This window comes from Dama dama, chromosome 5 (genome assembly GCF_033118175.1).
Source record: "Dama dama isolate Ldn47 chromosome 5, ASM3311817v1, whole genome shotgun sequence".
Lineage (NCBI taxonomy): Eukaryota > Metazoa > Chordata > Mammalia > Artiodactyla > Cervidae > Dama > Dama dama.
Genome location: NC_083685.1, coordinates 2,451,905 through 2,475,873, shown reverse-complemented (window position 1 = coordinate 2,475,873; position 23,969 = coordinate 2,451,905). Strand labels below are relative to the sequence as shown.

At 49.3% G+C, this 23,969-nt stretch overlaps 1 pseudogene and 2 gene segments (V, D, J or C); all 3 read left to right on the top strand.

The window, feature by feature from the left end:
• Positions 1-456: 456 nt before the first annotated feature.
• Positions 457-1,072, top strand: LOC133057923 (immunoglobulin lambda variable 1-40-like; annotated as a pseudogene).
• A 15,473-nt stretch (positions 1,073-16,545) lies between these two features.
• LOC133057922 (immunoglobulin lambda variable 8-61-like) lies at positions 16,546-19,598 on the top strand. The segment is given in 3 exon segments: positions 16,546-16,606; positions 16,702-16,980; positions 19,543-19,598. Coding segments are annotated over 3 exon segments (381 nt in total).
• Positions 19,599-22,664: 3,066 nt separating this feature from the next.
• Positions 22,665-23,182, top strand: LOC133056293 (immunoglobulin lambda variable 1-40-like). The segment is given in 2 exon segments: positions 22,665-22,746; positions 22,856-23,182. Coding segments are annotated over 2 exon segments (357 nt in total).
• The last annotated feature ends 787 nt before the right edge of the window (positions 23,183-23,969 follow it).

The window sequence follows — 23,969 nt, the reverse complement described above, 5'->3', positions numbered from 1 at the left end:
GTCATGGAGCACACAGAAGGGGCGCCTGACGCGGCCTTAAGGATTGGACGGTGCGCGGAGCAGGGGCAGGAGCTGTTCTGAGGTTCTCATCTCTAGGTCATGGGATGTGTGTCCGGGCCTGGCCACCAGGGGGCGCGTGGCGGCCATTCCTGTGGGTCTGTGGGGGTGAGAGGTGGGATCAGCCCTGGCTCATGACCCTGTGCTGGAGGAGGCCAGGGGTTGGAGGTCACAGCTCAGAGCCCTGAGTGGTTGGGCTGCCAGCTGGGACCTTCGACCCCTGGGCCCCCGCAGTCCCGCCCCTGCCTACACCCTTGCCACTCTCCAGCAGAAGGACATGAACCAGGGCCCAGGGAGGGGTCAGAGAGCTGGGGGTGGGGGTCATTTGCATGAAAGGCCCCTCCCCCTCTCAGAGGATGAAGAGGGGAAGGAGCGGTGTGGGGACGCTCGGCTCAGCTGTGGGGCCACAGAAGGCAGGACGCCCTGACCATGTCCACCATGGCCTGGTCCACTCAGCTCCTCACCCTGGTCGCTCTCTGCACAGGTGACTGGATGGGGGGACAGGGGAAGGGTTCTGGGAAGCCACACGGGCCCTGCTCCCTGCTCTCGTGTCTGGACCCCAGAGTCACCATCTCTGTCTCTCCCCCTTCCAGGATCCTGAGCCCAGGCTGTGCTGACCCAGCCGCCCTCCGTGTCCGCGTCCCCGGGCCAGAGGGTCACCATCTCCTGCACCGGAAGCAGCAGCAACATTGGGCTATTGGGTGTGAGCTGGTACCAACACCTCCCAGGATCAGCCCCGAAAACCCTGATCTATGATAGTAACAAACGACCCGCGGGGGTCCCCGACCCATTCTCTGGCACCAAGTCTGGCAACACAGGCACCCTGACCATCACTTCGCTGCAGGCTGAGGACGAGGCTGATTATTACTCTGCATCTTATGACACTAGCAGCAATGATGGCACAGTGTTCCATGCCAGGCAGGAAGTGATACAAAAACCTCCTGTCCTCGCAGAGTCTGGGCTCTGGGGGCAGAAACATCCTCTGCAAAGGCAGCTGCTTCATTTGTCTCTTTGACCTGAGACTGGATTCAGAATCACACCAGGGAACTTGGTCCAGAAAAATCTGTTCACATCTTTCTTAATTCACCGCTTCTTCTGATTTTCTTTGCAACAAGTCATTGTCTGATTTTCTCAACTTGAGCAGAAATCCCTGGTGCCAGGAGCAGGTGCCCTGGGGTCAGAGTCTATGATGGGTCAGGTCAGAACCAGAGAGACACAGTACAGTTCTGTCTGATTCTGGACTCATCAGAGCGTCCAGTATGGGTCCTGGTCCGAAGAGCTCTCCACTCTGATGCTAGTAGTGGACGCAGGGGGTCCCTGCTCCATTTCAGATCTTGGGGGTCTCTGCTCATTTCCCAGGTCTCAAATCTGGAGTTCTGGCTCCTTGGCCATCACTGGGCTGAGCTGATGCCAGGCTGCTGCTCCTGCCCTCCCTCTGACAACCTCTCAGGCTCACCCAGAGCTCCAGGCCTGTGGGAACTAGACTAGAAATGGTACGGACTCCCTTCCATCTGGGGGAGGTGGGGCCACCCAGCAGCTTCCTGCTCGGCATCTGGCTGGACCTGCTGCTGCTACTGTGTCCCCGACTCCAGCTCATCCAGGGGTCTGCCTGGGCATGGAGCCTCCTCCTGTCCCCTCTGTCCTTGAAGGCCCTCCAGCAGCCCATTCCCAGGAGAAGGTCTCAAAGGAAACAGAAAGTTTATGTCCCCATCACTACGGACATAGCGTCTCTTAGCCCTGAATTCAGGGGCTGAGGTTGGGGTCTGGCTGAAGTCATCTCGGATCTGAACTCTGACTCGGGAGCCTTTAATCTCCATCACTGGGGCATCTGTCCATTCCCAGGAGTTTCTAGAGCTTTGAACTCTCTCATCGGCCCTCAACATGAACGCCTGTGCTTTTTCTTCACTGGGGAGATTCCTTCGGTTACTGCTGCACCAACACGGGAGCATGTAAGGTGCATCTTACATTTGGGTCTTTGGAACAACTGCCTCTTCATGGCCCTCACTGCTAAGACCCACCATTGATTCTTCCTGTTCAATTTCTTTGTCTAACTCTTGCCACGTGATGTTGAATTATTGTTATGGAGATTAAGTTCACTTTGCTCCTCATTTGTGGAGTTTCCACAAATTATTGTCACCAGACACCAGTATGAGAATAGTTGGTGCTTTTACAATATCACGTATTAAGGTCTTGATACATTGATGACTTTTTTCTTAAAATGAAAAAAAAAAAAAAGATGTGTTCCATGCCTTTCCTTCCCCCATAAGTCAGATGCAACCTGGGGCCATTTCAGTTCCTTAGATGGTCACGTGTCCTAGATCACCCTTTGTGTGGTCATCTTACTGCCCATGGGCTGCAGACACCACCTCACATTCCCACCTGCCCACTGCTTGTCACCTGCCCCACAAACAGGAAAACCAGCACTCTTCATGACACTATACCTGTTCTAGGTAGGATCTCCCACAGGGTTACGAGAAGTAATGCTACAAAACCTATCGTTTTCCAGTTACTAAAAATGAAGAAGCAAAAAGGGTACTTTTAAAAATTCAATTCATAATAGTATCAAAAAAATAAATACTTAGGAATATGATTAACCCAGTAGGTGAGAGGCTTATGAAGTGAAAACAAGAAAACATTGTTGAGAAATTAACACAGATGTAAATAAGTGAAAGGAGCCCTGAGATCACGGGGTGGTGGGGGGGAACAAACTCATACTGTGAAGGTGACCTCAGTCCTGCTAGATTGATCTACATGTTCGCAGCTGTTACCAAGTCCAAGCTCAGTCTGCTCATCTCATGAGAGGCCAACGAATCTGAGAGGAGAGAAATACGACTTTATTCAGAAAGTCAGCTGACACAGAAGTTGGCAGACTGACACCTCAAAATAACCATCTTCTTGGGGCCTGGATTCTAGGTTCTTGTACGGATGAGAGAAGGGGGAAAGTAAGGAAACAAAGTGAAAAAGACCATTTCATTCTTGCAATTATTCCCTAGAATGGCAAGCCTCAGGCAGGGGGATATGGTATTTCCTTTCTTACAGGCATTCACAGGGGGGCAGGCTCAGACTATCTCCCTGTGAGCTACACAAAGGCACTTTAGTTTAAGTCTCAGGCAGAGGGAGTAGGGTTCTCTGAAGCAGGCCACTGTGTAAGACGATGATAACAAAAATGACAAAAACAAGGGTTAAATTCATAGAAACAGATCCAGCGTAGAGTCAGAACGAACCCTTCCTGGTTACACAGCCACTCCTCACTTGCTCACTTTTCCCAGTTTAATCCCCAAAGGTCCGCAGATCTCCTCTCCCTGGGTCTCTGGAAAGAAGTTGGATAAATATCTGTTCTCTTGGACCTAGAGTGTAGATTCCCACCCCCTGGAATCTATTCCATAGCCATGTGGGCTGAGGGGATCTGACGGGAAAAGCTGAAAGAACAGCCACCCCCACAGACGTCAAACTGAAAGAGAACCGGGGAGAATGGGTATGAGGTCTGAGGCATGTTATACTCTGAGAGCCTTACACCTTTTTATGTGGGTCAAGGTAAAGGTGGAAGGTAATGACCCCAGACCCTGGAAGACGCAAACTCACATTTCAGGTGACCCCGAAATACATGAGACGAGTCACTCTGCAATCAATCCTTCTAATTCTCCCTTTTCTCTTAAGCATTAAATCTTCCTTATCTTCAAATTTAATGCATACAAAATTGCACATTTTCCACTTTATCAGAGTAACTTTGCTTCAGTTCAGTTCAGTTCAGTTGCTCAGTCGTGTCCGACTCTGCCACCCCATGAATCGCAGCACGCCCGGCCTCCCTGTCCATCACCAACTCCCAGAGTTTACTCAAACTCATGTCCATCGAGTTGGAGATGCCATCCAGCCATCTCATCCTCTGTCATCCCCTTCTCCTCCTTTCCCCAATCCCTCCCAGCATCAGGGTCTTTTCCAATGAGTCAACTCCTCACATGAGGTGGCCAAAGTACTGCAGTTTCAGCTTCAGCATCAGTCCTTCCAATGAACACCCAGGACTGATCTCCTTTAGGAAGGACTGGTTGGATCTCCTTGCAGTCCAAGGGATTCTCAAGAGTCTTTTCCAACACCACAGTTCAAAAGCACCAGTTGTTCGTCACTCAGCTTTCTTCACAGACCAAATCTCACATCCATACATGAGCACTGGAAAAGCCATCGACTTGACTAGACTGACCTTTGTTGGCAAAGTAATGTCTCTGCTTTTTAATGTGCTATCTAGGTTGGTCATAACTTTCCTTCCAAGGAGTCAGTGTCTTTTAATTTCATGGCTGCAATCACCATCTGCAGTGGTTTTGGAGCTCCAAAAATAAAGTCTGACACAGTTTCCACTGTTTCCCCACCTATTTGCCATGAAGTGATGGGACCAGATGCCATGATCTTAGTTTTCTGAATGTTGAGCTTTAAGCCAACTTTTTCATTCAACTCTTTCACTCATCAAGAGGCTTTTTAGTTCCTCTTCACTTTCTGCCATAAGGGTGGTGTCATCTGCATATCTGAGGTTATTGAGATTTCTCCTGGCAATCTTGATTCCAGCTTGTGCTTCCTCCAGCTGAGCGTTTCTCATGATGTACTCTGTACATAAGTTAGGTAAGCAGAGTGACAATGTACAGCCTTGACACCCTCCTTTTCCTATTTGCAGCAGTCTGTTGTTCCATGTCCAGTTCTAACTGTTGCTTCCTGAACTGCATACAGGTTTCTCAAGAGGCAGTTCAGGTGGTCTGGTATGCCCATCTCTTTCAGAATTTTCCACAGTTTATTGTGATCCACACAGTCAAAGGCTTTGGCATAGTGAATAAATCAGAAATAGATGTTTTTCTGGAACTCTTTTGCTTTTTCAATGATCTAGTGGATGTTGCCAATTTGATCTCTGGTTCCTCTGCCTGTTCTAAAACCAGCTTGAACGTATGGAACTTCATGGTTCACGAATTGCTGAGGCCTGGCTTGGAGAATTTGAGCATTACTTCACTAGCATGTGAGATGAGTACAATTGTGCGGTCGTTTGAACATTCTTTGGCATTGCCTTTCTTTGGGACTGGAGTGAAAATTGACCTTTTCCAGTCCTGTGGACACTGCTGAGTTTTCCAAATTTGCTGACATATTGAGTGCAGCGCTTTCACTGCATCATCTTTCAGGATTTGAAATAGTTCAAGTGGAATTCTACCACCTCCTCTAGCTTTGTTCACAGTGATGCTTTCTAAGGCCCACTTGACTTCACATTCCAGGATGTCTGGCTCTAGGTGAGTGATCACACCGTCGTGATTAGCTGGGTTGTGAACATCTTTTTTGTAGAGTTCTTCTGTGTATTCTTGCCACCTCTTCTTAATATCCTCTGCTTCTGTTAGGTCCATACCATTTCTGTCCTTTATCGAACCCATCTTTGCATGAAATGTTCCCCTTGGTATCTCTAATTTTCTTGAAGAGGTCTCTAATCTTTCCCATTCTGTTGTTTTCCTCTTTCTTTGCATTGATCACTGAGGAAGGCTTTCTTATGTCTCCTTGCTATTCTTTGGAACTCTGCATTCAAACGGGAATATCTCTCCTTTTCTCCTTTGCTTTTCACTTCTCTTCTTTTCACAGCTATTTGTAAGGCCTCCTCAGACAACCCTTTTGGCTGTTTGCATTTCTTTTCTTAAGGAAGGTATTGATCTCTGTCTCCTGTACAATGTCATGAACTTGCAGTATTCTTGCCTTGAGAACCCCATGGACAGTATGAACAGGCAAAATGATAGGACACTGAAAGATGAACTCCCCAGGTCGGTAGGTGCCCAATATGCTACTGGAGATCAGTGGACAAATAACTCCAGAAAGAATGAAGGGATGGAGGCAAAGCAAAAACAATACCCAGTGGTGGATGTGACTGGTGATAGAAGCAAGGTCCAATGCTGTAAAGAGCAATATTGCATAGGAACCTTGAATGTTAGGTCCATGAATCAAGGCAAATTCAAAGTGGTCAAAGAGGAGATGGCAAGAGTGACTGTCGACATTCTAGGAATCAGCGAACTAAAATGGATCGGAATGGGTGAATTTAACTCAGATGACCATTATACCTTCTACTGTGGGCAGGAATCCCTTAGAAGAAATGGAGTAGCCATCATGGTCAACAAAAGAGTCTGAAATGCAGTACTTGATTGCAATCTCAAAAATGACAAAACGATCTCTGTTCATTTCCAAGGCAAACCATTCAATATCATGGTAATCCAAGCTTATGCCTCAACCAGTAATGCTGAAGAAGCTGAAGTTGAATGGTTCTTTGAAGACCTATAAGACCTTTTAGAACTAACACCCAAAAAAGATGTCGTTTTCATTATAGGGGAAGGGCATGCAAAAGTAGGAAGTCAAGAAACACCTGGAATAACAGGCAAATTCAGCCTTGGAGTATGGAATGAAGCAGGGCAAAGGCTAATAGCGTTTTGCCAAGAGAACGCACTGGTCATAGCAAACACCCTCTTCCAACAACACAAGAGAAGATTTTACACATGGACATCACCAGATGGTCAACACGGAAATCAGATTGATTATATTCCTTGAGGCCAAAGATGGAGATGCTCTATACAGTCAGCTAAAATAAGACCGGGAGCTGACTACGGCTCAGACCATGAACTCCTTATTGCCAAATACAGACTGAAATTGAAGAAAGTAGGGAAAACCACTAGACCATTCAGGTATGACCTAATCAAATCTCTTATGACTATACAGTGGAAGTGAGAAATAGATTTAAGGGACTAGATCTGATAGACAGAGTGCCTGATGAAGTTTGCTTAATAGGCTCCAAATCAACTCACGTGGATCTCTGTCTGATGTGAGTCAGACAAAGAGGAAGGCCTCAGACACAGAGGAAGAGAAAAGAACACAATGACCAGCACACTGTGTGAAGCAGACACCGTAGCAGCAGCTCTGAGATGGATATGAAATTATATGTCATTTCACACGGGGGTAACAAGAATGTTGTGGCCATCTTCACAACTTACTGCACAAGTGTTCATCCTAAACCCCCTCACCTGCCCATCACTGTCCTTCTGCTCCATGTAAGACCATTTAGAAGAAAGGGAATTTGGAACACTCCATGATGTACACACCAGCTTGTTTAGACACGGTGTCATTTTAATTTCTGATTTTGAGTCATGTGTTTTTCTCTTATTTTCATCTGACATTTTGGAAGAATCTCAATGTAATGATTGCATTATTAACTTTCTTCTAAAAATCTGCAGGTATATTGATGGTTGGTTTGTTGATGATTTCTCTGACCACAGGATAGCTATCTCCCCACGCCTGGGGCAGGTGTGAGTGTTGACTCCCCCAGCCCTGATGCACTGGATGGTGCCTGGCAGGGGTTTCACAGCCCGTGTGGTGGGGAGACCCCTGTCCCTTCACAGAGCAAATATGACTCTCTGGTTTCCTGTTGGGTTTCCTGCTGGAGGAAGCAGGACCCTCCTCACAAGGAGCAGGAAGTGATTCCACTGGGGAGGGAAGAGAGGTTTAGAGTCATGGGGGGAGCGTGGTGTTGGGGTGAACAGGATCGCTGGGGCAGGAGGGGGAGCACCTCCAATTATCACTCAGCTTCACATCTGCAGGGAAGGATTCAGGTTTGAGAAACGAGGGATGTGGGGGTAGGGGTCTGATTAGGGGAAGGCTGTCACCCCATCACTCAGGATCTCCTCCACATGCTGTCCCCACTCTGGGTGAGGTCCAGCATTTGCCTCCTTCAAGAAGCACCCCTCAGGGGACATCAGGTGATCTGGGCAGGGACAGGAGGAAGTGATTTGCAAGGGATGAGAGGCATGAAAAGGCCCAGGACCCCACCTTCACCTCAGGGGGCTGAGGAGCCGCCACCTGGGAGGGACCCCATCATGGCCTGGATGGTGCTTCTGCTCAGGCTCCTCACTTATGGCTCAGGTCAGGGGCCGGGACTCTGCATCTTTGGGGCACCTCCACGCAGGGTCTCAGAGTCCTTGTCTCCATAACAACCCCTGTCTCTCTCCTGTCGCTTTTAGGGATGGATGCTCAGATTGCGCTAGGTCTAGGAGCCGTCACTCTCAGTGTCTCCAGGAGGGACGGTCATCCTCACCTGTGGCCTCAGCTCTGGTTCAGTCGCCTCTCCCACCCAGCTGGAACCAGTAGCCTCCAGGCCAGGCTCCCCAAGTGCTTATCCACAGCCCAGCAGCCCCCCTCTGGGGTCCCCGGTTGCTTCTGGCTCCATCTCTGGGAACAAAGCTCTCCTCACCATCACAGGAGCCCAGTCTGAGGATGAGGCCAATTATCACTGTGGTCTGTGTATGGGTCGAGGTACTTACAAATGCCCAGTGATGTAAGCCCATGGAGAAGTGCCAAGAAAACCTTCTCATGTGCTCAGAGGACTCAGCATGTAGAGACAGGAGAGTTACTGATTAGAAAAATAGAACAAACTAAATCCAAAGCTAACAGAAGGAAGAAAATAATAAATATTAACATAGAGAAAAACAACTACCAGGGAAGCCCAGAGAAAAGCAAAATAGAAAATGCTACAGCGGTAGAGAATCAAGCAAAACTGAGCAGGTTCCTTGAAATTATATATTTAGTTAGGAAGCTAGTGTTAGTCGTTCAGTTGTGTCTGACTCTTTGTGACCCTATGGACTGTAGCCTGCCAGACTTCTCCGTCCATGGGATTTCTCAGGCAAGAATACTGGAATGGATTGCCATTTCCTTCTCCAGGCAAAGGTCGAGGTCCTGAACTTCAAGTTAATGTTCTAATGGATAAAATCTTTGAAAGCATTGGCAGGAAAATGCATTTTGGAGAGAGAAGTATGTAAACAACTTGTGGTCATGTGTGTACCACGTGGTTTGAAATTATGTCCACAAATCCTTTCCTTCAAGGGCGGACCTTATGCTCCCCTTCACATGTGGGCTGGACTCAGCGGCTCACTCCCAATGTTAGGATGCTGTAGCGATGAACATGAAGTGTCTGAGACTAGGTCATCAGAGGCACCGCAGCCTCCTTGCTCAGCCTCTTGGGTCACGCACGCTAGAAGCCAGCTCAGTCGTATCTTAACACTCAGGGAGCCCAGTGGAGAGGCCCGCGTGAAAGAACCGAGGCTTTCTCCCAACAGCCAGCAAGGACACTGGTTTCAACAGCTATGTGAGTAAGCCGTCTTGGAAGGAAATCCGCCAGCCCATGTCAAGGCTTCAGATGACGGCAATCTCATGAAACCCTGAGCCAGAACACTCAGCACAATTACTCCTGGATTCCCAACTTTCAGCAGCAGTATGAGATAATATCGTTTTAAGCTGTTCAGTTCAGTTCAGTCGCTCAGTTGTGTCCAACTCTTTGAGACCCCATGAACCGCAGCACGCCAGGCCTCTCTGTCCATCACTAACTCCCGGAGTTCACCCAAACCCATGTCCATTGAGTCGGTGATGCCATCCAACCATCTCATCCTCTGTCATCCCCTTCTCCTCCTGCCCTCCATCTTTCCCAGCATCAAGGTCTTTTAAAATGAGTCAGCTCTTCGCATCAGGTGGCCAAAATATTCGAGTTTCAGCTTCAGCATCTGTCCTTCCAATGAATATTCAGGACTGATTTCCTTTAGGATGGACTGGTTGGATCTCCTTACAGTCCAAGGACTCTCAAGAGTCTTCCCCAACACCACAGTTCAAAAGCATCTATTATTCAGTGCTCAGCTTTATTTATAGTCCAACTCTCACATCCATACATGACTACTGGAAAAACCATAGCCTTGACTAGATGGACCTTTGTTGACAAAGTAATGTGTCTGCTTTTCAATATGCTGTCTATGTTGGTCATAACTTTCCTTCCAAGGAGTCAATGTCTTTTAGTTACATGGCTGCAATCACCATCTGCAGTGATTTTGGAGCCCCCCAAAATAAAATCAGCCACTCTTTCCACTGTTTCCCCATCTATTTGCCATGATGCGATGGGACCAAATGCCATGATCTTAGTTTTCTGAATGTTGAGCTTGAATTCAACTTTTTCATTCTCCTCTTTCAATTTCATCAAGATGCTCTTTTGTTCTTCTTCACTTTCTGCTATAAGGGTGGTGTCATCTGCATATCTGAGGTTATTGAGATTTCTCCTGGCAATCTTGATTCCAGCTTGTGTTTCCTCCAGCCCAGCGTTTCTCATGATGTACTCTGCACATAAGTTAAATAAGCAGGCTGGCAATATACAGCCTTGACACCTTCATTTTCCTATTTGGAAACAGTCTGTTGTTCCATGTCCAGTTCTAACTGTTGCTTCCTGACCTGCATACAGGTTTCTCAAGAGGCAGGTCAGCTGGTCTGGTATGCCCATCTCTTTCAGAATTTTCCACAGTTTATTGTGATCCGCACAGTCAAAGGCTTTGGCATAGTGAATAAATCAGAAATAGATGTTTTTCTGGAACTCTCTTGCTTTTTCAATGATCCAGTGGATGTTGGCAATTTGACCTCTGTTTCCTCTGCCTGTCCTAAAACCAGCTTGAACGTATGGAAGTTCACAGTTCATGTATTGCTGAGGCCTGGCTTGGAGAATTTAAAGCATTACTTTACTAGTGTGTGAGATGAGTACAATTGTGCGGTAGTTTGAGCATTCTTTGGCATTGCCTTTCTTTGGGATTGGAATGAAAATTTACCTTTTCCAGTCCTGTGGCCACTGCTGAGTTTTCCAAATTTGCTGGTGTATTCAGTGCAGCGCTTTCACAGCATCATCTTTTAGGATTTGAAATAGCTCAAGTGGAATTCGAGCACCTCCACTAGATTTTTTCATACTGACGCTTTCTAAGGCCCACTTGACTTCACATTCCAGGATGTCTGGCTCTAGGTGAGTGATCACACCATCTTGATTATTTGGGTCATGAAGATCTTTCTTGTACAGTTCTTCTGTGTATTTTTGCCACCTCTTCTTAATATCTTCTGCTTCTGTTACGTCCCTATAATTTCTGTCTTTTATTGAGCCCATTTTGCATGAAATGTTCCCTTGGTATCTCTAATTTTCTTGAAGAGTTCTCTAGTCTTTCCCATTCTATTGTTTTCCTCTATTTCTTTGCATTGATCACTGAGGAAGGCTTTCTTATCTCTCCTTGCTATTCTTTGGAAGTCCACACTCAAATGGGTATATCTTTCCTTTCCTCCTTTGCTGTTCGCTTCCCTTCTTTTCACACTATTTGTAAGGCCTCCTCAGACAGCCATTTTGCTTTTTTGCATTTCTTTTTCTTGCAGATGATCTTGATTCCTGTCTCCTGTACAATGTCACAAACCTCTGTCCATAGTTCATCAGGCACTCTGTCTCTCAGATCTAGTCTTTTAAATCTATTTCTCACTTCCACTGTATAGTCATAAGGGATTTAATTTAGGTCACTCCTGAATGGTCTAGTGGTTTTCCCCACTTTCTTCAATTTCAGTCTGAATTTGGCAATAAGGAGTTCATGATCTGAGCCACAGTCAGCTCCCGGTCTTGTTTTGGCTGACTGTATAGAGCTTCCCCATCTTAGGCTGCAAAGAATATAATTAATCTGATTTCAGTGTTGACCACCTGGTGGTGTCCATGTGTAAAGTCTTCTCTTGTGTTTTTGAAGAGGGTGTTTGCTATAACCAGTGCATTCTCTTGGCAGAACTCTATTAGCCTTTGCCCTCCTTCATTCTGTATTCCAAGGCTGAGTTTGCCTGTTACTCCAGGTGTTTCTTGACTTCCTACTTTTACATTCCAGTCCCCTATAAATAAAGGACATCTCTTTTGGGTGTTAGTTCTAAAAGGTCTTGTAAATCTTCATAGAACTGTTCAAGTTCAGGTTCTTCAGCATTACTGGTCAGGGCATAGACTTGGATTACCGTTATATGGAATGGTTTGCCTTAGAAACGAACAGAGATCATTGTGTCGTTTTTGAGATTGGAACGATCTCAAAAAATTTGAGACTTTAAGCTGTTAGTTTAGGGTAATTTGTTATGCAGCAGTAGTTAATTAATGCACTGCCAACTTTGGGCCATGTCTTTATCCAGGGGCACCTGTCCAGTTAGTCCAATTTTAGCCAGAATCTGCTAAGTGAGTTTAGAAAAAATACCACACCCTTGATCGGACCACCCTCAGTATCAGACCAAATTCCTTATCACCCACCTCAGTATCCTATCACCCTTGCTGAGGTCAGCAATGACCCTCTCAGTTCAGCCAGAATCCACCCTCACCCTGAGGTCCACCCACCCTGTTGCTGTTTTTCATTGCTTTTCAGTTGCGCAGGCTGTTTGCAGCCCCGTGGACCCACCCTGTTCCTTAGCTATCAATCCCAACTGTGTCCCTGAGTCAGACTTAAGCTCAATCTCGTCCCCTAGTATAAGCCCCCATTGTGGTACCCTTACCTTGAGCAAAGTTTTTCTTGCCACCTTTAGTAAGTGTTATGAATAATTTTTTAACATTTCCAAGTTCTGTTACTAAGAATTACCCTCAAATGAATACTTTCATACCTTTACTTTTTATACTATATTCATTTGGGGGAATAGCTTTCAAGAATTAAAATATTTCATGTTTTTACCATACAAACAGAAACGATCTTTTCAAAAATATATTTATATATCTTTAAAAAAATATCTATGTAGTAATCTGGAAAAGATGTGTATATAGACATCAGAGCTCCAAGGAAAACTTAATTATCAATAAAATATAAATTAAAACTAAAACATTCAGCCTGTAAATAGTGAAATGTTTGGAATTAACTTGCCAAAAATTATACAGAGAATGAAATTAATTAAAAAAAGAAAAATCTATACTTAAAAATATTTGGGATTCAGACAAACCTGCTCTTTAAATAAAGGTAGGTCAAGTCCTGAACCCTCTATAAAAAAAGAAACACTCATTATCTTGTAATAACCTATTTGGATCTGGGACAAGAAACTCAGCCTGTCAGGGGCTTGTTCTCTGAGAATTGTCAAATTTTAAATAAATTCCACACAATCAATTGATTCCTGAGGTACATGCTGGTTCATAGTAAGTCTATTCCCAATTGCACAGTCAGTTTTGCTGGCCTCAGAAAATGTAAACAGATTCTGATACCACTGAAGTGCACCCTGATCATTCGTGTGAACAAGAGAGCCGTGGAGCTGAGCTCCCTCACCTGAGATCAGGAGCAGGAGGCTTTCCCAGATGCGCCTTCAGCAGAGTCCGTGGACAATCCCAGCAGGCGGATTGTCCCCCAGGGCGTGAACTCTGCTCCTGAAGGGTCAGAGCAGAGACCCTGAGGAGTGAGGGGCAGTGGTGACACATCCCAGGATGCAGGGACCCCCGGGAGTGGTTCTCCTGAGCCCACAGGCCCTCCCCTCCTCTCCTCTGCACCCCATCGGAGCACTTCCTATTTCAGGGCTGGGGTGGTCTATGGACTGTCAGGAGCAGGGGCTCCCCAAGATGTGCCCACATCCCTCTGCCTGTGATGCCCCTGATGAGCCCAGATCCGAGAGCACCATCTCCTGCAGTGGGAGCAGCAGGGACACGGGGGTCCCCATGGCAATGATGACCAGGGACTCCAGGCAAATTCCCTGCTTTGTGACCCAGGACAGAGGTGAGGGACACTCAGGGGTTTGGCCCTGTTCTCCTCTCCAGGTGAAGGAGACCCTCCCCCTTAGGATGCAGCTCTCAGACTCCTCACTTGCTCATTTTCTCCTCTTTTCCCTCATGACCTCTCCCACTTTTCCCTCCCTGGTTCCTTGTTTGAGATGATATTGGATAAATGTCACTATTTTGGACACAGACCATATAAACCCACTCTCGTTATATCTATGGAGTTTAACAATGAATGTCAGCCATGTCCAGCGAAGATCAGGTAACAGGTCAGAAGGGTTTCTCAATCAGGAATGAAAGAAGAGCCCTGACAAGGATGAGATTCCCATTTATAGTTATAATCCTTTATATCAAGCATTTAATATTGAAAGCTTACAAAATCGAGTCAACACATCTTTAATCTTTAAATATCTGAGTCAAAAAGTACTGAGAGGACCATGTTCAAGGGTAAATGAGAACCCCTGGGCGTGATCAAGGAAAGATCTGTTATCCCGGGGAACCTCATATTCTCTTGCTGCTGCTGCTGCTAACTCGCTACAGTCGTGTCTGACTCTCTGCGACCCCATAGACGGCAGCCCACCAGGCTCCACCGTCCCTGGGATTCTCCAGGCAAGAACACTGGAGTGGGTTACCATTTCCTTGTCTGATGTGTGAAAGTGAAAAGTGAAAGTGATGACACTCAGGGAAAGAAAGAAATAGGAACAGAGCGGTGCACTCCGGGCTGGGACGGTACCTAGTGACCATGCAAAACCAACATCAACCACATATCAACCCGGGAAGGAAACTCAGGCAGAACTGTGACCAGGTACAAAGCACGGGCATCTGGGACTTTGAATCCTGGAACCTGGTTCAGGGGGTTGTGTTCTGATAGTGAACCCAGGAGCGAGGCAGAGCAAACTCAGACCTCAGGGAATCCTGAAATTCATTTGTTTATCAGCATCGCATTAAACGGTCTGAAGTCAAAGTTACTTGGAAAAATTAATGACCAGCCCCAAACTCCACGGAGAGGACTCATTCTACTGCCCTGGGCAGTGACATCAGAATGACCCTCCTGCAAGTGTGAGAAAGCCCTTCCAGGAGGCTGTGGTGTGAAGTGGGGGAGGGGGAGGTCTGAGCCCAGCAGGGGGCGCTGTGGGCCTGGTCCTGAGAGCTCAGGGTCCTGGCCAGGCAGGCTGGCACCTCCTCCCCGGGCTCTTACCCACGCGGGCAGCAGGGTCCTCACTGGAGGGTGACGTTCCTGCACCTGGGCCCCCAGGGGACGCGGCAGCTCTCAGCTCAGAGCCACGGGCTTGCTGCTCAGTTCCTGCTCCTCTGTCTCGTCCTGGAGGTGATCTGATGTCTAAGCCAAGAGCAATGATCATCACACAACAGAAATGAACTTGCTTCAATAAACTCTGCCATATTTCAGTTATTTCTTTCTTATTTTGCTGTATTGTTTCTCATTTTTCAATGTTGTCTAGTGACATATGTGGAAACTGATATTTTGTTTTTACCTCCCTAAAAATTTCTTTTCCATGTTTTTAAAATATTTCTCTTCAATTAAAGAATTTGATAAATATAAAATACCCATTTAATCCAACAGTATCAGCAAATATTTTCATAATAGGAAATAGATTCAAGACAAATATTTCTGTGATATGAGTTGACTCTCTCTAGCATGTATAGCAGAGAAGGCAATGGCACCCCACTCCAGTACTCTTGCCTGGAAAATCCCATGGATGGAGGAGCCTGGTAGGCTGCAGTCCATGGGGTTGCTAAGAGTCGGACACGACTGAGCGACTTTACTTTCACTTTTCACTTTCAGGCATTGGAGAAGGAAATGGCAACCCACTCCAGTGTTCTTGCCTGGAGAATCCCAGGGACGGGGGAGCCTGGTGGGCTGCCGTCTCTGGGGTCGCACAGAGTCGGACACGACTGAAGCAAATTAGCAGCAGCAGCAAGTATAGAGAAAATAAAATAATCATGTGAATTTTAATAAATAGCTCATTTATCAGGGAATAAAACATGAATACCAAATAAAAGCTTTATCTCACACTGAGATAAGCACCAATTTTGTTCCTCATCTTCCCCAATTATTTCGGAGAGTTTATGCTCTTGCTTAATCTTCTTACACCCTCCACAGCAGAAAGTCAAATGAAGGAAATTTTAAATGTTTCATGTTTGCACCGAGGTGTTCACACACTGTTACTTTTATTTTCCATCATGAGACACATGTTTTCCTGAACTGTTAGATCTGATATTGCCCAGGATGTCACAATTTCATAGTGATGCTGTGAACAGTCCCCTCAAAACCTGAAGTAAAATTAATTCCTTAGGATAGAAGCTTCTTTAAAAAAAAAGGAGGTTGTCACCCCAAGCCTGGCTATGCAACTCGACATGTGAGAGTCCCTCAGGCCTGCTCCCCCACTGCTGCTCCTGGGACAGAGACCGGAACTGAGTCAGGGGAGACGCCTGTCCCCTCACACCCCACATGGGCTGTGATGTCCCGGTGGGCTCTCTGCTGCAGGGAGAGCGACTGCTAAGGCCCTGCAGGGAGCACAAGCAGGGGTTTCACTGAGGAAAGAAGAAATGTCCCAGGGATGGGGGGAGCTGTGGGGTGGACGAGACTGTGGGCCGGAGGTGAGGACTCCCCGTCTCCTCCTTCAGCCTCAGACTCTCCAGGGAGGAGCTGGAGGACCCAGGGCACCAGGGTCATGGGGAACATTTGGTAAAAGATACTTTTCCATCACTCACATCTCCTCCATGTGCTGTCCCAGGTCTGTGCGAAGTCCAGAATGTGCCTCCTTCACGACGAACATGCCGTGGGGCTAACATGCTGAGGGCACCTCAGGTGATCTGGGCAGGGAGAGGCGGGAAGTGATTTGCATGAGGCCCCTCCTCCCCCTGACGGGCTGGAGGCATGAAAAGGCCCAGGACCCCACCTCCAGCCCAGGAGGCAGAGAAGGCCGCGTCCCGGGAGGGTCCCCACCATGGCCTGGACGGTGCTTCTGCTTGGGCTGCTGGCTTACGGCTCAGGTCAGGGTCTGAGTTGCATCCTTGGGGAACCTCCAAGCAGGGTCTCAGGATCCCTGTCTCCGTAAGAACCCCTGTCTCTCTCTTGTTGCTCTTAGGGGTGGATGCTCAGACTGTGGTCCAGGAACCGTCACTGTCAGTGTCTCCAGGAAGGACGGTCACCCTGATCTGTGGCCTCAGCTCTGGGTCAGTCACTACCAGTAACTACCCCGGCTGGTACCAGCAGACCCCAGCCCAGGCTCCCCGATTGCTTATCTACAGCACAAACAGCCAATATTCTGGGGTCCCTGCTCGCTTCTCTGGCTCCATCTCTGGGAACAAAGCCGCCCTCACCATCACGGGGGCCCATTCTGAGGACGATGCCGACTATTACTGTGGTCTGGGAACTAGTAGTTACAATATCGTGGTGATGTAAGCCCGTGGGTAGGTACTACCAAAACCTGCCCTTGTGCTCGGAGGGCTCAGCCCTCAGTGGCAGGAGAGGCAGAGAGAGGGTGGGACGGGTCAGGATCCCCGTGGGGAGGGAGGCTCTGGGCCCCGTTTCCTGTCCACTGCTTCATGGCCCCGTGTCTCCTCCCAGCTCTCCCCAGGTGTGTCCCTCTCTGCAGAGGACCCCTCTCTGCCCATGTTCTTGGGAAGGAGGCTTAGCTCCACAGGGACACTCAGACCCCCACCACTGCCAATAGGACTCTTGTCATTCAAATCACACTAAGAGATATCCAGCATCATGAACGTTATCTTGCAGATAAATTAATATTCCATTTGCCTGAAGAGGCACCACCAGTGGAATTTTGTAGAAATGCAATTTCCCAACTAGAGCTCCTGAATCACAGCCTTTTGTTGGTGGCAGGAATCTGTGATTAACGTGAACCCCCCCCCCCAAATATTTAGGAACATCAAAGTTCCAGATGTATGTCTTTTATTATGAAATAACCCCTGAGAATAGTCTTACGATTCAGTCCAGACATGTTAATTCCCCATAACACATTCACTCCCAGTTCACAGTCAAAATCCAAAACCCCAGAAACGCAATTCACATCTGAAGCCATGGGGAAATCTGTGTCTTTATTTAAACTTAAGACTGGAAGTTGGGAGGAATTTCCACGAACCTGTGCTGTCTAAGGACACACCTCGAGGCTCATGGGAGGACTTATGCTCCTGGAAGAACCTTACTCAGAACTGGCTCCAAAAATCCCCACACCCTCCACTGATTCCCTGGGTGCCTGGATGCCAGGTCATGGCTGGGCTCCTCAGCAGGTGGAATGCCCCCCAGGCCCTGCTCCCATAAACAGTGTGTGGGGAGATGGAGCAGCAACAAGGGAAGACTGAGTGAGGGGGAAAGCAGGCTCGTGTCCACCCCTGTCCCCTCTGCTGGTGACTGTGGGGCCAGTAACCCTGGGCCTTGACCCCACCTGGGTCATCAGTGCCGAATGTGAGATGGGGGCCGGTGGTTGGCACTGCGATCACCCCCTCCCTCCTTGGGGTCCCCAAGTCCTCGGAGTCCAGGGAGGTGAGCATCACGCTCTGCAGCATGGCAGCGCCCTCAGCCAGGCTCCCCTCCCTGAGGGCAGCAGCCCAACGAGGACCGGTCTCAAACCCTGGGTGGAAGGAGCTGCTGGCAGGTGGTGCCCCAGGTGCCCAGGTCAGCGTCAGACACAGAGTAATGGGGTCAGGGCACCCGGTTGCTGGGTCAGTGGGCAGGGGATACACACCCCTCACTGATGGGCTATTAGTTGGGAAATCAAAGGGCAGCTCCTTCCTTCCTCTCATTTTCCCACCGTGGACATTCCCCGAGTGCGTCACCAGGGGGCGCTGTGCACGCCCTCAGAACTGGCGGAACCTGAACACACCAGATGGTCCCCTGACCTGGGCTGGTCCCCGGGCTCACTGGACTGAGTTGGAGGTCTCAGCAGGTGCTTCCTCTCAGGAGACAGACTTAGAGACCCGACCCCTCAAGCTCTGGGAATGAAGCTTCAAACAGGACTGAGGACCCAGAATTAGATGGCGTCGTGTTCATCAGACTCTACCCCCTTTCCCAGGAGCAGAGAGGGGAGGAGCCCCCAGAGCCGAGCCCCCTGCATCCCTCAGCTCCCCCTGCCTCCTCTGGCTCATCAAATCTTTCCTAACGGCTCCTCCCCTCCCCTTATGATTCATGACTTTGCTACCCAATCCCGGGCTCCTCTTTATTATACAACCCGCCCCATGAGATGTCCTCCAGACGCCCTCTCAGTCCTGACCCCTTAAGCAGCCAGGACGCCATGGACAGACTCGTGCTGAAGGGTCTGAGGGGAGGCCACAGATAGCCCTGAGTTCATGGGGGACACAGTGGTGATTTTGGCCCTAAGGAAGGGACAGTGCACAGAGCAGGGAGCAGGATCTGTCCCTGAGGGGCTCTGATCAGCAGGTCATAGGATGTGTATCTGGGCTGGACACCAGGGCGCTCAGGGGCCATTCTTGAGGGTTGGGGGGTGAGAGCTAGGCCCAGTGTCCTGGCACTGCATGGTGGCTTCAGCTCAGGGTTCCCAGCTGTGACCTCCCACCCCTGAGGCCTTCACAGCCATGCTCCTGCCCACCCCCTGGGCACCCTCAGAAACAGGGACTGATCCAGAGCCCAGGGAGGGGTCAGAGAGCTGCAGGGAGGAGTGGGGGGGGGGGGGGCAATGGTGGGGTTATTTGCATGAAAGGACCCTCCCCTCTCAGAGTATGAAGAGGGGAAGGAGCGGTGTGGGGATGCTCTGCTCAGCTGTGGGGCCACAGAAGGCAGGACGCCCTGACCATGTCCACCATGGCCTGGTCCCCTCTGCTCCTCACCCTGGTCGCTCTCTGCACAGGTGATTGGGTGGGGGGACAACAGAAGGGCCCTGAGAAGACGCATGTCCCTTCTCCCTCCTCTCCTTCCTGAAGCCCTCAGTCACCATCTCTGTCTCTCCCCCTTCCAGGATCCTGGGCCCAGGCGGCTGACTCAGCCGCCCTCTGTGTACAGGACTTTGGCTAGAGGATCACCATCTCTTGTACTAGAAACAGGAGAAACACTGGGATCATTACGTGAGCTGGAACCAACAGCTCCCAGGATCTGCACCCACACTTCTGATATATGAAAAAGGCAAACGACCCTTAGGGGTCCCAGCTCCAAGTCTGGCAAGTTGGCCTCTCTGACCACTTCAGTTCAGGCTGAGGACGACACTCATTATTACTGCTTCTCATGGGCTGATGGCTTGAAAGTTTCCACAGTGCTTCAGGCCAGAGTGGAAAGAGACAAAATTCTACTTCCCCCACAGCCATGGGGCTCCCAGGGCAAGGTGTTTGCCCCTCCCTTCCTGGAGTTCCTGAGAGCACGGAACCCGGGGGACTGAGTGTCCCCTGACTCAGCACAGCTGCCCCCTCAGCTCGACTCCCCTCCCCAGGGCAGCATCTCACAAGGGGTGGTCACACACCCCTGGATGAAGGAGCTGCTGACAGCACTTGCCCCCGGTTCCCAGGTCGGAGTCAGCAGCACAGAGCAGGGGGGTCAGTGCCGCCCTTGCTGGGTCAGTGGGCAGTGAACACACAGCCCTGTCCTTCCGCCACAGAAGGATCTCTTTTTAAAGGAAAAGGAAATGGAATTCAGAGTTTCTTCAAGTAACTTCCACAGAGTCCAGGATCCAGTAAAAATTGTCCCTTCGATCAAGAACCAGGAAACTAAATATTGAAGGGAAGTGACACAGCATAGACATCAATGCTGAGATGTCTCAGATGTTGAAATCAGATGACAGATATTTTTAGGGATAAATCACCAAATCTATCTGGTGAGCAAATACAGAAACTCTTGGGTCCAAGGAAAAGGATATAAATGGAAGGGGAAAAAAAGAATCATGAGAACAAGCTTGTCAGAATAACCTGAAAATACAATGGGTGAAAATAAAAAAGTTCTCTGTATACTATCAAAGACATGTAATATTTATTATTTAACTCATTTATTTGTTTATTGGTAAGGTATTTGGTGACTGGAAAAAAGGTAGCCCCACCTTCCTCACAAGGCTTCCCAGGTGTCACAAGGGGTAAAGAACCTCCTACCAATGCAAAGGACATAGGAGATGTGGGTTCTGTCCCTGGGTTGGGAAGATCCTCTGGAGCAAGAAACAGCAACCCACTTCAGTGTTCTTGCCTGGAGAATCCCATGGACAGACGAGCCTGGTGGGCTCCAGTCCATGGGGTCCCAAGAGTCAGACAGGATTGAGAACCAAGCAACTGAGCAGCACCTTGCTCACACTTTCAACACCATGAACGTTCCAGAGTTCCTCACCAGGGGGCGCAGTTTATCAGCTCAGAACTGGCAACACCTCAACACACCCACGTGGTCCTTGAACCTGGCCCTGCCCCGGCTCAGTGGCCTGAGTTGGAAGCAGGTGCTTCCTCTCAGGGGACAAACTCTGAGCCTCGGCCGGACCCCAGGCCTCCTCCTGGGAGTGAGGCTGCACATGGAGCCGAGCACCCAGATTTGGAGGGTGAAGGGGTGAGGTGGTCATCAGTCCCCACCCTCTTCTCAGAAACAGAGGAGGGGAGGAGCCCCCGGAGCCCACCCCCTGCACCCCTCCAGCTCCCCTCAGCCTGCTCCTGCTCCTCCTCATCTCTTTGCTAAGAGCCTGCCCTCCCGCTCCCCTCATTCATGACTTTCCTCCCCATCCTGGGCCTCTCTCTTTCTACAGACCTACAGTGTTGACCTCCATGGTGATGACCCAGTTCACTCTATCAGAAGATCATGGACATGTTTCCAAATCTTCCTGAACTTTACACTCACTTCCTCGGCCCCTCCTTGAACCTCTCTAACCTCTCCTTCCCGAGAAGCCTCAGGGCTCTGGCTCTCAGGTGTGACCCCAGCTTTCCCCTCCGTGCTCCTCCCCAGCTTTCCCTTGTGTCCCAGGGGATTTTGAATCCGTCGTGTGGCTGATTTATCCTCTGAAACCTCACACTCTGTCCTGTGTGCCATCGAGTGAGGAATCAGGTGGGGAGAGAAACCCTGGTCCTGAGACCTGGGAAATGATTCCTGGCTGAGGAGTGCCTGTGCTCAGCTGCTGTGGGATTGATTTTATGCACAGTAGGCAGGGAAGCTGTTGGGGCCCTCGGCTGGGAAAACAGGCGCTCTCCTGGTGCTCTGCCCCCGGGGCGATCACTGCTGCTCCTACTGGACCATGTCTAAGTCAGCTTTGCTCCCTATGGTCACGTCTGAGTGTCCTGAGAATAACGACCTGCCGTGTCGTGTCCTGTCCCTCATCTCAGATCTGAGACCCACCCATGGCTCTGATAACTCAGTCTGCCCTGTTTTCACAGATAGAACGTCCTGCTGCGACGTAAAAGTCCTTCCATGGAGATGCCATACGTGTCAGAAAGTCGTTACAACTATCTTCTTTAAAGAACACAGGGTTCAAGGAAAATTATGTTTTAGAAACAGTACCATGGCAATGCAAAATTAAAAGAGAGCCAGAGTTGGACACAACTTAGTGATTTAACAACAACATCTTCTTCAGTTAAATTTAGGCATCTATTTTAAGTGATAACCTTAGGCTTTTACTAATCCATGAACACATTTTGGTTCATTTAAAATCTCAAAGTCACACATCCACTGTGTAACACTCACATGCATTACAGGGTAAGGTACAGTTGGCTGTTGTTTCCCATCCAGACAGAGCCTGAAGGGTGTAATTTCAAAACCACTTTGTGGAAAGTTGCCTCTTAAGAGCTCTGATCACCAGGTCAGGATGTGTGTTTGTGCCAGGACACCAGGGGGCGATCGGAGGCCTTTCCTGAGTGTCTGGACCTGTGAGAGCAGAGACCAGTCCCCTGGTACTTCCTGGTGCTTTCTGCTCAGGGTTCCCGCTGTGACCTCCCACCCCCAAGCCCCACGCAACCCCACGTCTGACCACAACTGGCCTCCCCCAGGCACAGGAAGCTGACCCAGGTCCCAGAGGTCACCAGAGCATTGTGGGAGTTGGGGGGAGGACGGTCATTTGCATGAAAGGCCCCTCCCCCTCTCAGAGTATGAAGAGGGGAAGGAGCGGTGTGGGGACGCTCTGCTCAGCTGTGGGGCCACAGAAGGCAGGACGCCCTGACCATGTCCACCATGGCCTGGTCCCCTCTGCTCCTCACCCTGGTCGCTCTCTGCACAGGTGACTGGATGGGGGGACAGGGGAAGGGGCTTGGGAAGACTCACGGGCCCCGCTCCCTGCTCTCCTGCCTGGACCCCCGAGTCACCATCTCTGTCTCTCTCCCTTCCAGGATCCTGGGCGCAGGCTGTGCTGACTCAGCCGTCCTCTGTGTCCGGGTCTCCGGGCCAGAGGGTCAGCATCACCTGCTCTGGAAGCAGCAACAACATTGGTTACGGTTATGTGGCCTGGTACCAACAGCTCCCAGGATCAGCCCCCAGAACCCTCATGTATGGTACTAACAGTAGAGCCTCGGGGGTCCCCGACCGATTCTCTGGCTCCAGGTCTGGGAACACAGCCACCCTGACCATCAGTTCGCTCCAGGCTGAGGACGAGGGGGATTATTACTGTTCATCTGTTGACAGTAGTAGTTAAAATGGCACAGTGCTCCAGGCCAGGGGGGTAGTGAGACAAAAACCTGCTCTCCTCCAGACATGGGCCTGCCGGGGCTGAAACATCTCTGCCAAAGCAGACACTGTAGCAGCAGCTCTGAAATGGACATAAATCGTGTTTCATTTCACACAGTGGGAACACGAATGTTTGGCCGAACTTCACAACTTACTGCCAAGATTTTCACCCCAATGCACTAGGCTGCTCTTCCTAGTCCTTCTATCCACGTAAGACCATTTAGTGGAAAGCAAGTTTTTTCAAACCACCATGTTCAAAAACTATCATTTTAATTTCTGATCTTGAGTAGTATGTTTTCCTATTATTTTCAACTGATAATTTAGAAGAATCTCAACTTAATGGCTGTATTGTTAGCTGTCGTCTATAAGGTTGCAGGTATATGAATTCTGCCCCTGGTTATTCTTGGTTTCTCTCACACAGGATAGCTAAGCCCCTAGAGCTGGTTGGTGTGGGCGTCCACACCGCAGCCCTGATGCCCTGGACTGTTGAACCATCAGTGGTGTGTCATGGTATGTGTGTGGGGAGACCCCTGTCCTCCCAGACCACAGGTGACGCTGTGGCTCCCTGCAACCTCAGCAGGGACATCACTGTCGCCACTGTGCTCTATATTGGGACCAGCAGAAGCCAGCGAGGCCTCCTCAGTCCTCCTGTCCTACCACTCAGACTCCAGGAGGAACCAGGCTCCAGGGTACCCCGCGGGTTTTTCTGGATCCAAAGGTGCCTCGGACAATGCAGGGCTCCTGCTCGTCTCTATGCTGGAGCCTGAGTCCGAGGCTGAC